The sequence below is a fragment of the Diadema antillarum genome, unplaced genomic scaffold (assembly GCF_040938485.1).
Source record: "Diadema antillarum isolate AM-2024a unplaced genomic scaffold, OU_Dant_1.0 scf00000139, whole genome shotgun sequence".
Lineage (NCBI taxonomy): Eukaryota > Metazoa > Echinodermata > Echinoidea > Diadematoida > Diadematidae > Diadema > Diadema antillarum.
Window position 1 is genome coordinate 635194 of NW_027271028.1, and position 13729 is coordinate 648922.

The window sequence follows — 13729 nt, forward strand, 5'->3', positions numbered from 1 at the left end:
TTATTGCATTTATGAGAAGAGTTTATTTGAAATTCTTTGACATTAAAGGGATGGTACAATTTCGGTTGAGATGAAGTTCGAGTTTTCGAACATTTTTTGATGATGATTTTTTTTTTATACATGTTGTAATGACAAACCAGCGTATGTAATTCTAAGACGAATTCAAAGTTTATTTGATGAAATTTGGTTTTAAAGTGGCCGAGATGTCCCAAACAAAGTGATCCTAATAAAAGGTAGGACCCATCTTTTATTAGGATCGCTTTGTTATACTCTGTGTTTTGTGTGTTTTTTTTTTTTTTTTTTGGTGAAATCTCAGCCATTTCAAAACCAATTTTCATCAAATATACAAACATACTTTGAATTCCTCTTAGAATTGTATGCTTTTTTAAACATTCTATAAAGTGGTTTCCACGTCTCTTGCAAGAAGTTAAAAGCTGAATTCTCAGCTCAACCAATATTATCCCAATGGATTGATATGACATTTGACAAAAACTATTCTTTGAAGATTTGTGACCCCGACACATCAACTCTGTAAAACCTCTTCACATACAATAACTCTTGGAGCACTACAGAGGTTGTTTATTTGTACCTGCTATGTGTATTACAATGCACTCCCGCTATAACGAACATGGTTATAACAAAATTCTGGTTACAACAAAGTAAAAATTCAGGCCACAACATTATCTGCTCTATGCTATTTTTTTTAATATTGTTCGTTTGTTCGGTTATAATGAAATTTTGACATAACAAAAGAAAACTGCCAGTCCAAAGGACTTCTTTTATAATGGGAGTCCACCGTACCAGTGGGCAAACCAAGACATGTGATTCATAGGGCTTGGCTTGAACCACTTTGATGCCATACCAGTCACATGCTTTCTTACCTGTATTTGAACATATACATGTAACAGCAAATTATGGCCATCAACAAGACATTACAGTGAATAATTACTAGCCCACAATTTTTGGCAATCTGTTTTTGACAAAACTGAGAACGGAACACTGATTAACATTAAAATAAACTTTTTATGTCATTGTTAGAGAGAAATGGGACTACCATTCTTTTGTTCGACATCATCAAGTGTAGGCCGCCTATATGAAGAGTTTGAATGCAAAAACAAATAAAAACATATTTTTTAAAGTGAAGTCATCATCATCATATAGAGAAGAACTGAATCTTTTCGATAACAACACACTTGTTCCAAAACAAATATTTTTGAAGATACAGTATATTTAAAATTATCACATACATTTTGATGATTTTCTTTGCTTTTCAGCAGCTCCAAATTCAAAAATCTCATGTTGATAAAAATTGATATAGTGGTGGCCTGTGTGTTAAGTCTATGGGCATTTCAGAATTCAGTATTAATGGAACGGGTTAACTCTTCATATCTCATCTTTTAATTGGACATAAAGAGAGGAACCTGTGCTTCCTCACATGTATGTGATGATGTGACGTGATGAGTTGACTGTCCTGGATATTACAGCAAACCTACTTCTATTTTAGACCACTATGACAGTTTGCAAATAAACTAAAGCCACATAAAGAATGTACCTCAAATGACAATATCAAGGATGAAATAACTAAAGCAAGTGACTGTATCAAGTGATTGTTCAGATCTACAAATCCTGTAACTTGGATACAAGGAAGAAACTTAAAGTCAAGAAATTTGAACTGAAACATACACTGTTCCGTGGAAAAATGAAAACATTCATTTTTGGCTAATATAAAGTATCCTGACAGGTAAATGTGAGACATGAACACCAACAGAAACATTTGTTGGTAAAACTTAATTAATTAGATTGCTTGACACTACATACAGTTTTGATGGCAACATAATTTTAAAAAGAACATTATATGACAGTAGCAATTGCTCAGACTGTGGAAAAGAGAATATTGCTCTGTACTGTAGAGATGTCACATCTGGTTTCAAAAGAGTATCGCCCACTTCCATTTCTCAGAAATCAGTTTTCTCAGTTTGGATACTTTCATGACGGTTTCACACTGGAAGAAACGAAAGATTTACACAGCACACTTTATAAACCTCAATAAACAGTTAGGGAAGTTATTAGCAAATTAAGATACAATCTTTACACTACATAGTTAAATTTCAACAGTTGGCAAGTTTGCCCCACGTGCCCTCCTTTTGGCCTATCACAAAATATACACAATACATGCTGTCTTTGCGTAAAGAAGAATACATATTCAAAACCATAGCGCCTAAATCACTCAACATAAACTACTACTGGCAAAGTTAATACAGCTAGCACAATGAAAGAAAACAAATTAGAATTTTTGAGAAACAGAAATCATACAGTAACATGATTTACTGCTATGAACAAAAAGATACACAATTATGAAATTCTTATTGCATACATGTACATTCAAGTGTCGAAGACAGCTAGGTGTGCTTCAAAAACTACTCAAACATTTTCAGAATAACATAGTATCATTTTTCTTTTCTGTATATATGTTTTGTGTTTAAAGAATTTTAATCTTTTTCCATAGCAGTCACTACATATTTTATAGTATCTATCTCTCCTAGAAAACCATCGGCTATACATACATAATACATTATAGCTGTAGGTTGCTAGTAGTATGTTCATAAAAATAAACTTTGGTAAGAAACAGGTGCACAAGTTCTAGTATCAAAAAGATATGATATTGCACAGAAGTAAAGAAGACATAAAAACAGTGACATTCACGAGTGCTTTTTGTTTATCTCCAAGTATACATGTGGACTTTTTTTTTTTTCACAATGCCTCATGGCTACATTAATAGTACTGTGGTACTAATAATAATTACTACTTTCTGTTGCCATTATAGACGCAAAGAGCATAAATTACTTTAAAAGTTGCAAGCATTGATTAAGCACACGAATACTGATAAAACGCTGAGATTTAAATAATATAACTCAAGTCAAGCTACATGAAAGTACTTTCAATGTTAAAGTCATCATCAAAGTATTGAATTTCCTATAATTGTGAATTCAATCAATTTGATATCACAATTTTCCATAGGTGCACACATATCATTTCCTTGATTTCATCTCTTCCTAGTAGATATGCACATGACATTATTTCTAGGAGTAATCAATCAATATCCTTCAAGTTTGCTTCTTAAGAAATTGTGTCATGATGGAAATTACTTACTGCTTGTATTTCACTATGAATTAACTAAGAAAATGATTCTTTAGATGGGTTAAAAGAAGGCAGGAGTTAAAAGACTCTGCACACTGTTCACATCCTTGAGGCTCTAAAATGAAGCTAACAAGGTATGTTCAAAACTGACTGCTTGGAGGATGCTACAATACAGACATGTTTTCTTAACACCCTTTCCTCAATGTATAGCTTATGTCCTCACTTGAAGAGGTTATCTTCTTCTTGAGACTGTCAAATTATGTCATATTCTGTCATAATTACACTATATGAAATCACTTAAAAACTATGAAAATATAATTGACATTTGTGGCAGCTCTGCACCCTGCTGCATTAAGTTATGGTAACTTTACACCGTACTTACAATCATTGGTAACTCTACAATCAATGGTGACTACCATAGTAACACTACTCCACAGCCAATCAAAGCCAAGAAATCACTGACAGTTACCACTGATTGCAAAGTTACCATTAATTGTGAAAGTGCCACAGTTTTATGTAACAGGCTATGGCTTTTATATAGGGCCGGCAGAGCGTTTTCAAAAGTGGGGGGCCTACTTCCGGGTTTCATGAGGTAACAAGCAAAAAAAAAAAAAAAAAAAAAAAACGGTCCTCAGCTCATCTCTCCCCTTCCACTTCTGGGTTTCTTCAGCTGACAAGCAAAAAAAAAAAAGGAAAAAAAAAGGGTCTTCAGCAGAAAAACATAACCATACCACACTCACACTTCAAGATAAAAGTGGGGGGGGGGGGCAAAAGTGATGACACCTTATGTATTCCTTTGTATGGCGCACAAAAAATGGGGAGGGGGGACCCTGCCCCCCACCCCCCCCCCCCCCACCAGTTCCGCCGCCGACCATGTTATAGTCCTACAAATTTGATGTGCCTTCCTTGACACACTCTCCAAAAGAAAATACATATCGTCATGAAGTGAAAGCAACTGTTGTGATGGCATTGTATGTTGGTTCACACCCATTAATTTGACATGATGACAAAGGGTGGCAGAATAAGAGTTGTCCCTAAGACTTTGTCATACTTGGCAAGGGTAGGGAGTGTTGCTTGGTGGGGAATTTCCATCCAAGTTGTGTTTCAAGTACATACTTACCAAAGGTATGCAACATGTAAACTATCAGACATTGCTTGTGGCAAAAATGGGTTGTAAAAGTTGACATGAGTTGTCACAGGTGGCAATACTGGTTACAAATAATTGCATCATTGTAGCAAGACAGTCATCGTACAAACAGTTGAAATCTATGGCAAGATAACTTGGGTCTATTGGTCACAGATTGGGTCAACACCTGTCTTACCACCAATTGTTGCCATGTACAAATGTATGTCGCTGCTTGTACCGATATATTGGCAACCTCTCGAACCCATCCAGACTGTAAGATTCATGGCAAGGTGGCTGCTTTATGATTCCACTATTGCTTACCTCCACTTGCCTCCTCGTAACGACTGCTTTGCTCTCATGTATCCAAACACACTCAAGCCTGATTTACATACATGTGTGCACAGGTAAGAAGAGATTATTTCATGCATGCATACTAAACAATTTCTGATACTTCGGCAGATTAATGAATTTAAACCAACAAATTCTTCCTTTGTAAATGGGAAATCGAGTCTGCAAATTAACTTAAAGCATCATATTCACTTTTGTGGAATGATTAACTAGTTTTCTGCGATATGTTGATAAAGATTATCACTTTACATGAATAATGTGACATGGCATTTATTGCCTACAACATGACATACAGTCTGTATCACCCCCTTCACTTTTCTTCTCTTCTTAGAGTAATCATGAATCATTGCATCTTTATGTTTGTAAAGGAGACAGCTCTCAATCCCTTGAAATGATAGTTCTTTACTCACAAATCATTTTGATCTCTTAGATATGATCACAAATAAACAGGTGAGATATGACAGTTGAGTGATATTGGCAGTGAAGACAAAAATGGTTCTTTCAGTGACTGTTTGGCAAAATGTATCAGTTGTTCCATCTCTGTTCAGCGGATGAGCCTGGGTGAGTAGGCAAGGAGAACTGCATGGATGGGTTGACATACCCCATGTAGGGCAATCTCGGCTGACTTTGGGCCCCCATCTGTGGGGGGTAGTGCATGCTGGCAAGAGCCATGGCAGCTTGCTGGTTGCTCGATTCATGCTGGGACATACTCCAAGGTCTGCTGGGTAGACTAGAATGAGAGTTTGGGTGGTCTTGGGAAGGAGGTGCTGTGAGGGGGGAGCTAAGGAGAGGAGTCAGGGGACTGGGAGAGGGGCATGATATGGTGCCATCGGTAGGTGGGGTTAAGTCTGGTGTATGACAGAGGTTAAAAGAATTTGGTGAGGGTTGGGGAGACGAGAGGAGAGTTTGGTGGGGATGGGGGTGAAAGTTTACAAAGGGTGGTTTGGGGAAGCGGTGCAATCCTTGAAGGTGTGTCTTTGGGGCAGAGTGTGGGTGAACATGAGAGGTCTGTGAAAGAGAGGAGTTTAGGAGTGATGAGTGAGGCATAGATGGGGAAGGGTGTAAGATGGGGGCACTATTTGTGACAGGTGGATTGTACTCCAGCAAGGCTTGCAGATGCTGATGTGTATTGCTAGAAAACTGGGATTGTCGGAGTGGCATTGAGTTGTCAGGATGGTGGTGAGGAGATGGTGGAGGCAAATACTGAGTAAGATTTGTAAGATTGTTGCTTGCCACAGGTGGGATAATAGGGCTGGGATGAGATGATGCAGGAGATAATGGCACAGACCAAGTAGTGGATAACTTGGATGACATTCTGTAATGTGAGTTAAAGTTGGAAGTTGTGATGTGTTCTTCTGACTTGCCCAAGGGGTCCACCAGTGGAACTCCATTTTTCTGCTGATAAAGAGGAAGTTGGTCTTGATGATGTCGTCCCTGGTCATACTGCCTCTGATGCTGCTGGTCCTCATTATGAGGCTCCTGGTGAGGTTGCTCCTGTTGATATTGGCCCTGAAGATGTTGCTCTTCATGATGTCGTGCCTGACCTTGCTGTGACTGGGGTTGTTCTTGATCATGCTGCTCCTGGTAATGCTGTTTCTGACAACCTTGCTCCTGTTCCTGGTGAGATTGTTCATTGTGATGCTGCTTTTGTTGTTCTGATTGATGCTCCTGAACTTGATTGGAAGGCTCGTTTTCAACCTGGTTGTGGTATTGCAATTCAGGTTGTTGCCGCTGTTGAAGAGACTCTTGAAGATTTTGTGGTGGTGTGACAAGTTGCTGTTGTAATGGCAGCTGTGGTTGTGCTTGCTGTGACTTTGAGAGTAAGTACTTCTCCTGTTGCTGCTTGTCACTCCCATCTTGAGGGTGATGCTGAGAAGATGATTTCACAGCTTTTTCTAGTGGTTGTTGAGTTGCAACCTGCTGTAGTGGCATTGGCTGATCTGGTGGGGATTGAGTCATATGTAGTTGTGCTGTCTGGTGGCTTTCATCCTGTTGCACCTGATGTGTACCACATATCTCACTTGTTTCTAAGAAGACAGGCTTCTCTGAATCAGCATTCTTCTTATCAGACTTGTGTTCCTTCTTTGTTTTTGCTCCTGTGCCCGTGCCAACAGGGCGTCCAACATTAGGAGGTGGTGGGTTGTCTTTCCACATGTTGATGTCATGCGCCTTGTGCTTGTGTGTCTTCAAACTGACATTCTGCCTGAATTTTTCACCACAAACGTCACACTGGTATGGCTTCTCACCAGTATGCATGCGCCGGTGGACCATCATGTTTGAGTGCTGAGTGAAACCTCGATTACATTCAGGGCAGGTGAAAGGTTTGGTTTTTCTGTGGACCAGCTCATGTCTGATCAGATGGTGCCTGCAGCGGAAGACCTTCTGGCACACTTTGCACTGGAATGTCTCTGTCCGCATGTGCCTGTTCAAATGGCCCTGGAGAGTTTTGGGAGTGGTGTAAACGTTGCCACATATGTCACATTTGTAAGGCTTTTTCCCCTCCGTTACATTTTGGTGAAATTCTAGATGGTTGGTTAGCGAATTCTTATTTTTGAAACTCTTCTCACACAAATTGCAGTCAAAAGATTTTCGAGGTTTGTGGTTTCTTCTAACATGGTGCAACATTGCGTCACGTCGCTTGAATGAGACTCCACACTCGTGGCAGAGATAAGGGCGACCTTCACTGTGGCATTCTTTGTGGTCATTGAGCATCTGACTGGATGCAAAAGACTTGTCGCACTTCTGGCAAGCAAAAGGTTTTTCCCCTGTATGTGTCCTTTCATGTTTGGCCAGCTGATCGGCAAGGCCAAATTTACGATGACAGTGTGCACACTTGAACTTTCGGATATGAGTGCGCTGTTTGTGAGCCCAGAGATGTGAACTTGACTTACATGACTTTCCACAGTCCTGACACACAAAGCTGTCTCTCCTGTGAGTTTTCTCATGTCTCTTTACTGAAGATTCCCTTGTGTAGGTTTTAGGGCACTTTGAACATTGGAAACTTGCTGAAGACTCTTTTCTTGCAGAGTTTGAGGACTCCTTTTGCAGCTTTTCATCACATGGGTCCTGAGCTCTCAGTCTGCGGTTATTCTTCTGTAAAAAAAAGCAAGGGACATGACAAATTATCGTGAAGGAAGGGTCTAGGGTCTGAGACTGCTTTAGAATGAATAAATCCGGTCTTCCAGTTTGTACTAAATATTTTTGTGAGAAGCAATAAGTCAAGCACAACATGGGCCAAGTTACTACAGAATGATCAATAATTAAGTACACAAACTATGAAGCATTTTAATTACACTGTACGCCACTACTACATGACGGCATAAAACAAATATAAAGTACAGCAATGCAAATTCTCTCGGTGTCAGTACATACATCTTCAAATTATCACCAGCTGGTACAGAAAATATGTATTAGGTTCAAGGCATTCATTGCTGCTCTTTTTAGCAAATGCCAACATATCTGATTTGCAACAAAAAGAAAACATAAAAATAATCATGATAATAAGAGGCATCTGAGGACCAGAGTTTCATCATGACAGTGCACTCCCGTTAATGAAGTTCTTGGGACCTGCCGTTTTCCTGTGATTATATCGAGATTTCATTATAACTTAACGGTAAAGTATACAAAGATACATGTACAAGTGTACATAGATGATAGTTTTGGGACCTGAATTCTTACTTTGTTGCAACAAGAATTCATTATAACCATGTTAATTATAACGTGAGTGCACTGTACTGCATCTAAATATTTACGAGTGTACAGTATCCATATCTACACGTACATCAGCCTCTCAGCAGCCCTGAACTGAAAATCTGTAGATAATGACGTACTGAGTCATCTTTTAATTAAATCTCCAGTTGATACGAATTAGTAAACAACATAAAATGCAGCGTGTCGAGGATGACAGAAAATCCTGCCTTTGATATGACAATGTTGCAACATCAGACAGGATTTATATCTAAAAAAGTTTTATTGGCTTGCCATCACAAAATAAATGAACAAAAATACATTGTAATTATATGTAGGAACATGTATGTAAGTATACTTTTGCAAGATTAAAACCATTTATGAAACTCTTTATGTATTTCTAAGCAATGATGCCTTTGGTGCTGTTTTTTCCAAGTCTTTTGAATATCTTTATAATTCAGTACATGCATTTCAAGACAAAGACATAGATGAAATTAGAATGCTGTTGAAGAAGAAATATTTAATTTGATATATTCAGACAAAACATCACAAACAAACAAACAAATTCATAGTAAAAAGAATTGAGTTGAACCTACCTTAGTAGGCTCCTCCTGAGGAGCAACAAGCACACCTCCTCTCCTGGCATATCGCTGCATCCTTGATTCTTCTGGCTTTTTAACTTTCTTTGTCAGCAATCGTACAGAACATCTCAGGTTCACCTCCTTCCTGGTTAACAAAGTCTTCTTTTCATGATTTCCTGATCCTGACTTTGTCTTCACTGGCTTCACATTGCTTCTTGGTGTCATTTGTTTCTTACTGACTTGCTTTGTTTTGCCATCAACAGCATCATTAATACCACAGTCTAAATCTGTATTTGCTACATGCAGAGAATTTTCATCATCTTTACAAGGAACATTTGTGGATGAGTTTTTACTGTCTCCTTTTTTACGAACAACAGATGATCGCAATGTGCTGCGCTTCTTATTTAGCACTGTAAGCTTTGGACTCTTTGTTCGTGGAGATGATCTTCTCTTGTTGGTATTCTTTGTAGTATGAGGCAATTTGCTTGAGGGAGGCAACACAGTTTGCTCACTTTTGACATCATTCTTCTTCATGTCTTCATTATTTTCAGTCCTCACATTCTTCTTTTCCTCTAATTCAACTTCTTCTTTCTCAGTTTCAGGGCCAGGCAGACATTTGTCTCTCTCAGATTTCTTTCCCTTCTCTGGTAACTGTAGGGCACATCTTGCTGTGATCCTGTTTGGGAAGAATTAGACAATCACAAAAACTTGATTTCATAATCTCTCTGTGGTCAAAGCTAAGGGCAAGTACAGTTTATTCCCATTATTTCATTATAACAGTTATAATGAAATTCTCACTATAATGAAGTTAAAATTCAGGTCCCAAAATTATCATCAATATGTTATAATCAGGGCTCGACACTAACGGTGGCCCGGTGGCCCGGGGCCACCAAAAATGAAAGTCGGGCCACCAAATTTCAAAAAAGGGCAAATTTGGTGGCCCGCCTCGGGCCACCAAAATTTTTTGAAAAGTATGTCAATAAATTCGTAACTTTTGCGCCGGAAATTAGCAGTTAAATTTGTTTAAAGGATGGATGAAAAGGACTGAATGAGTGCCTGAGAGTGAGTGTTGCAAGTTTGTTGAAGTTTATTCATGAGTAGATATGTCCAACTTCTAATTCTTACTATCATAAACTTAAATATTTGACTCATAAAAAAAGGACTTTTGATGTTTTTTATTGTTTTTTTTTTTGGGGGGGACACCAAATTTTTCTCTCAGGCCACCAAAAATTTGAAATTTAGGATTTTGGTGGCCCCATCGGGCCACCAAACAAAAAGGTTAGTGTCGAGCCATGTTATAATGAAATATTGGTATAACAAAAGAAAAATGCCAGTCCCGTGGAGTCGCCTGCATTTTCCTTCTCCTTCATTCAAGTATCATTTCCAGAATATTGAAACATAGCAGACTGATTTTACTAACTTTAAAATTTAGGTCAGTCCTACAAGAGTTTACATTGTTGCCAATTACAAAAACAAATAATAATAATAATAATAATAATGAAGTCTTGTATAGCGCCGGTATCCGCCAAGTCAGGTGCTCATGGCGCTTGCTCCAGAATAAATACATAATTCAGCTTAAATTTCATGAAAGGCACAGCTTGTGATATACACAGTAAACTTATAATTTCAGGCTTTTCATGGTAGTCTACCAAAGATTGCAGCAGACAAGGCATTTCTAAACTCTTGCAGTATAATCCTGTCTTCCATCAGTTCCATGGGTGACTACAGGTTCTGCAATGAACAGTGCACATCATTGTTGCTACAAAGTGCTCTAAAAAAATTATTGGCTGTGCATCATGCATTGTCATCAATGAAAACTTCATAATGAAAATTGCAAATTTAAACACATTGGATTAAAAAAAAACAAATTACTACAATTTTTTTTTTGACCAGTACACTTTCTGTTTTTGATACTCACAGTTCAGAGCTTGCAGTCATTAATGTATCATGATCTCTCAAACTATTCACTAAAATTTACATACTGACTAATCATTATCATTCTGATCATTGACTTTTGACTGTATGGAAGTTCTTTAGTTATAGATGGAGTATCCAATTCTGATGCATCATATAGGGACCCTATGTAAAAGGCATTTGATGCAAAGGAGTTTGAGACTTTATGGGCTTTGCTCACCCAAGCTGCTTTTCTGCCAGAGTTAGTAGCCAGCGGAGCAGCTCCATGTTTGTCTTGCAGCCAGCCTTGTCCCTGATTACCAGCCATCGTGGCGAGTCCTTCTTACTGAGCGTAAGGCATTCCCTCCGTCTCTCAGGCTTGAGGTTAGGTGTGTTACTAACTAATGACACCGAGGGCTTTGGCCCAGGGCTCACAGCAGCTATCTGTGGTGGTTTCCTTCGTAACTTTCGCATCTTGTTCTCAACCGCACCTTTCACTAAAAATACAAAAATAGAGTTAATTGAATTAAGCTTTCAACAAAATTACCACAAGGCTCTGCAAAACAATATCATTTTGATTGACTGTAATCATCACGGTTGCATATCACTGTCAGCATTTGTCTCACATCATCTAGACATAAAATGTATTACGCCTTTACATAAGATATTAAACACATTCTAAGATACCTGGGTCTTGTTTTATGAAGAGTTAGAATTGATTATAAAGTTGATTTCAACTGTAAGTCTATGGCAGCCTGTGTCGTAAGGAAATCTAAAATCGATTTTATCTTTTGATAAAACAGAGTTCTGACATAACACTGTCGTATTGTTGTTCTTCCAACTTTACCATGAATGAATGAATGAATGAATGGTTTCAATGAATGAATGAATGAATGGTTTGAATGAATGAATGAATGAATGAATGGTTTATTGATCAAACTTTGCAGCCAAATGGCTGAATTGCATCTGATTTTCAGGGATAACAATACAGTGAGACAACAAAACACAAACAAAATACAATCATTACAACAACAACAAAAAAATCATCATTACAATAGTACTTGACAATACATACATAATATGAATCATATTACAACAAAGGCAGAGCCGAGTGAAAAAAAAAAAAAAAATCAAACCCGGTTAAAGATACCTATGTACGGTACAGTACCTTATATCCTCTATTATTGACATATATCACAACCCTTTCAGCTAACAGTAATTAAGAGGGTATAGAAGAAGAGAGGAGGCGTGGAATGATGAATGTTGAGAGATAGAGAATGCTACATGTAGTGTGAGGTCGAGACAGGAACAGAATGAGGGGGGAGAGAGGGGGGAAAAAATAAAGGCTGGGGGAGACCATCACCATCTTGTTGTGAATCAAACGGTTATAGGTACCGGTTATAGGGTGGTATCCTACCTAGTAATGTACTAGTAGTATAGAGATTCTAATGAGTACATTAAATGGTCAATCTACAAATGTTCCTGAGCCACTCGTCATGAGGCTGATATTTCTGAGGCACCACAGCTTTTAATACTAACGTTACAGCTGTGCCTGTGTGATCATATACATACTTCTTGATCTTGTAGATGGGTACTAAAACGCTAACAAACAGCTCAACCAAGACAAGGACTTCCGTAATCATGCACTTTAGGGCCCAGCTCAGCAGGTAGGCTATACAGCCTACATCTACACAGGAGAAAACATGCAGCCATCAATACAATAGACGAATTACCACCGACGGTGTTGTCAACAGTTCGCACCAGCCAGAACTCGGGGCGGTGTCTCGACGCGAACATGTTTCGTGACCGCTGAAAGCAGCAGAAGGATTTCCCGTATAATCATAATAATTCTGAAGATCCACGACTTAGGTTACAACTCTCTCACCTCCATATCATACACACGAGTGTCAAAATGTACACTGATATTATTTTGAAGTAGAATTACCTTCACGGTCAACAGAATTCAGCTGCGTTCTCTATCATGCTTGGAACGTCATACGTCTTCTCCCAATGTTCATCCTGCCATTTTCTCATCAGAGTGTCTACTATGCATGAGAGACACTACGTTAACGCAAATTGGCAGATAGAGGGCGCTAAATGCAAACTTGTAACTGTCCTCGTTGATAGTTGTTGTTTTTTTCCCCATTCAGCAACTCGATTAATGCGAAGGCAAAAACAATATTATGTCAGTGAAACAGGCCCCAGCTTTCTTCCATAAAGAAGTAAAAGTGCTTGATTTTCACACTGTACATCAAACAGTGCCAATTGAAAGCTAGTTGACGATAGAAGTACTATAATTAGACATTAGACTTTATTAATCTGATAATTTCATACTGTGTCCAATCAATATTTAGGCACCTAATACAAGGTCACTTCAAAATCAAAAGAACATTAAAACAGCCTACTGCTTACTAGCATGTCATGTTGTTTCTGATTACCTGGGTCAAATCACGGGGTTTCATTCATGAACTTTTTTGCAAGAATGGTTACTCCACACAGATTTCCTGTGGTTGTGTTCGAAATTACGTAGCTACGTATCAATCCTTATAATCATTAGATTGTTGTAGCCGCGCTTTTAAGGTGACAAAGTCAGTTTAAAGTGACAGGGGAAAAGTAGGCCTAGATGTGAGTTTTTGAGCTGAGTTTAATGATGAAAGTAAACCATTGTGTCTAACTCGATTACGACAATGCCTCATATAATGAATGGTGGATACTCACAGGAACCACTATTTTTCAGTCTTCGTCGCTGTTCTGGATGACGTCATTGATGCTAGAAAATAATCGAGCGAAACAATTAAGTACACTTGTTAAGGTAATTTGTCCGCCACGTTTGCCGCGACACAGTAACAGAATGGTCATATTATGAGTTCATCTTCATGGATGGAGCTATATAACGAAGGAAACTTCGCAGCCTGTGTACAATCTATGAATAAGACAAGAGTTCATTTTTATTAGC

General features: G+C 38.4%; 1 protein-coding gene across 1 annotated transcript; it reads right to left on the reverse strand.

Moving 5' to 3' along the window:
• Positions 1-4872: 4872 nt before the first annotated feature.
• Positions 4873-12779, reverse strand: LOC139721121 (uncharacterized). The gene is made up of 4 exons (XM_071632451.1): positions 12719-12779; positions 11015-11270; positions 8896-9556; positions 4873-7705 (listed from the first exon to the last, which is right to left on the reverse strand). Exons 2-4 carry the CDS (start codon positions 11245-11247, stop codon positions 5138-5140), a joined length of 3462 nt encoding a protein of 1153 aa, XP_071488552.1. The 5' UTR covers positions 11248-11270; positions 12719-12779; the 3' UTR covers positions 4873-5137.
• Between the last annotated feature and the right edge of the window lie 950 nt (positions 12780-13729).

Excerpts from the sequence above, each read along its gene's own strand:
- LOC139721121 (XM_071632451.1), bottom strand. The coding sequence starts at position 11,247 with ATGCGAAAGTTACGAAGGAAACCACCACAGATAGCTGCTGTGAGCCCT. Across the intron at positions 9,557-11,014 it reads CTGGCAGAAAAGCAGCTTGG|GATCACAGCAAGATGTGCCC; the intron begins GTGAGCAAAGCC and ends CTTCCCAAACAG. Across the intron at positions 7,706-8,895 it reads CTCAGGAGGAGCCTACTAAG|AAGAATAACCGCAGACTGAG; the intron begins GTAGGTTCAACT and ends TTTTTTTTACAG.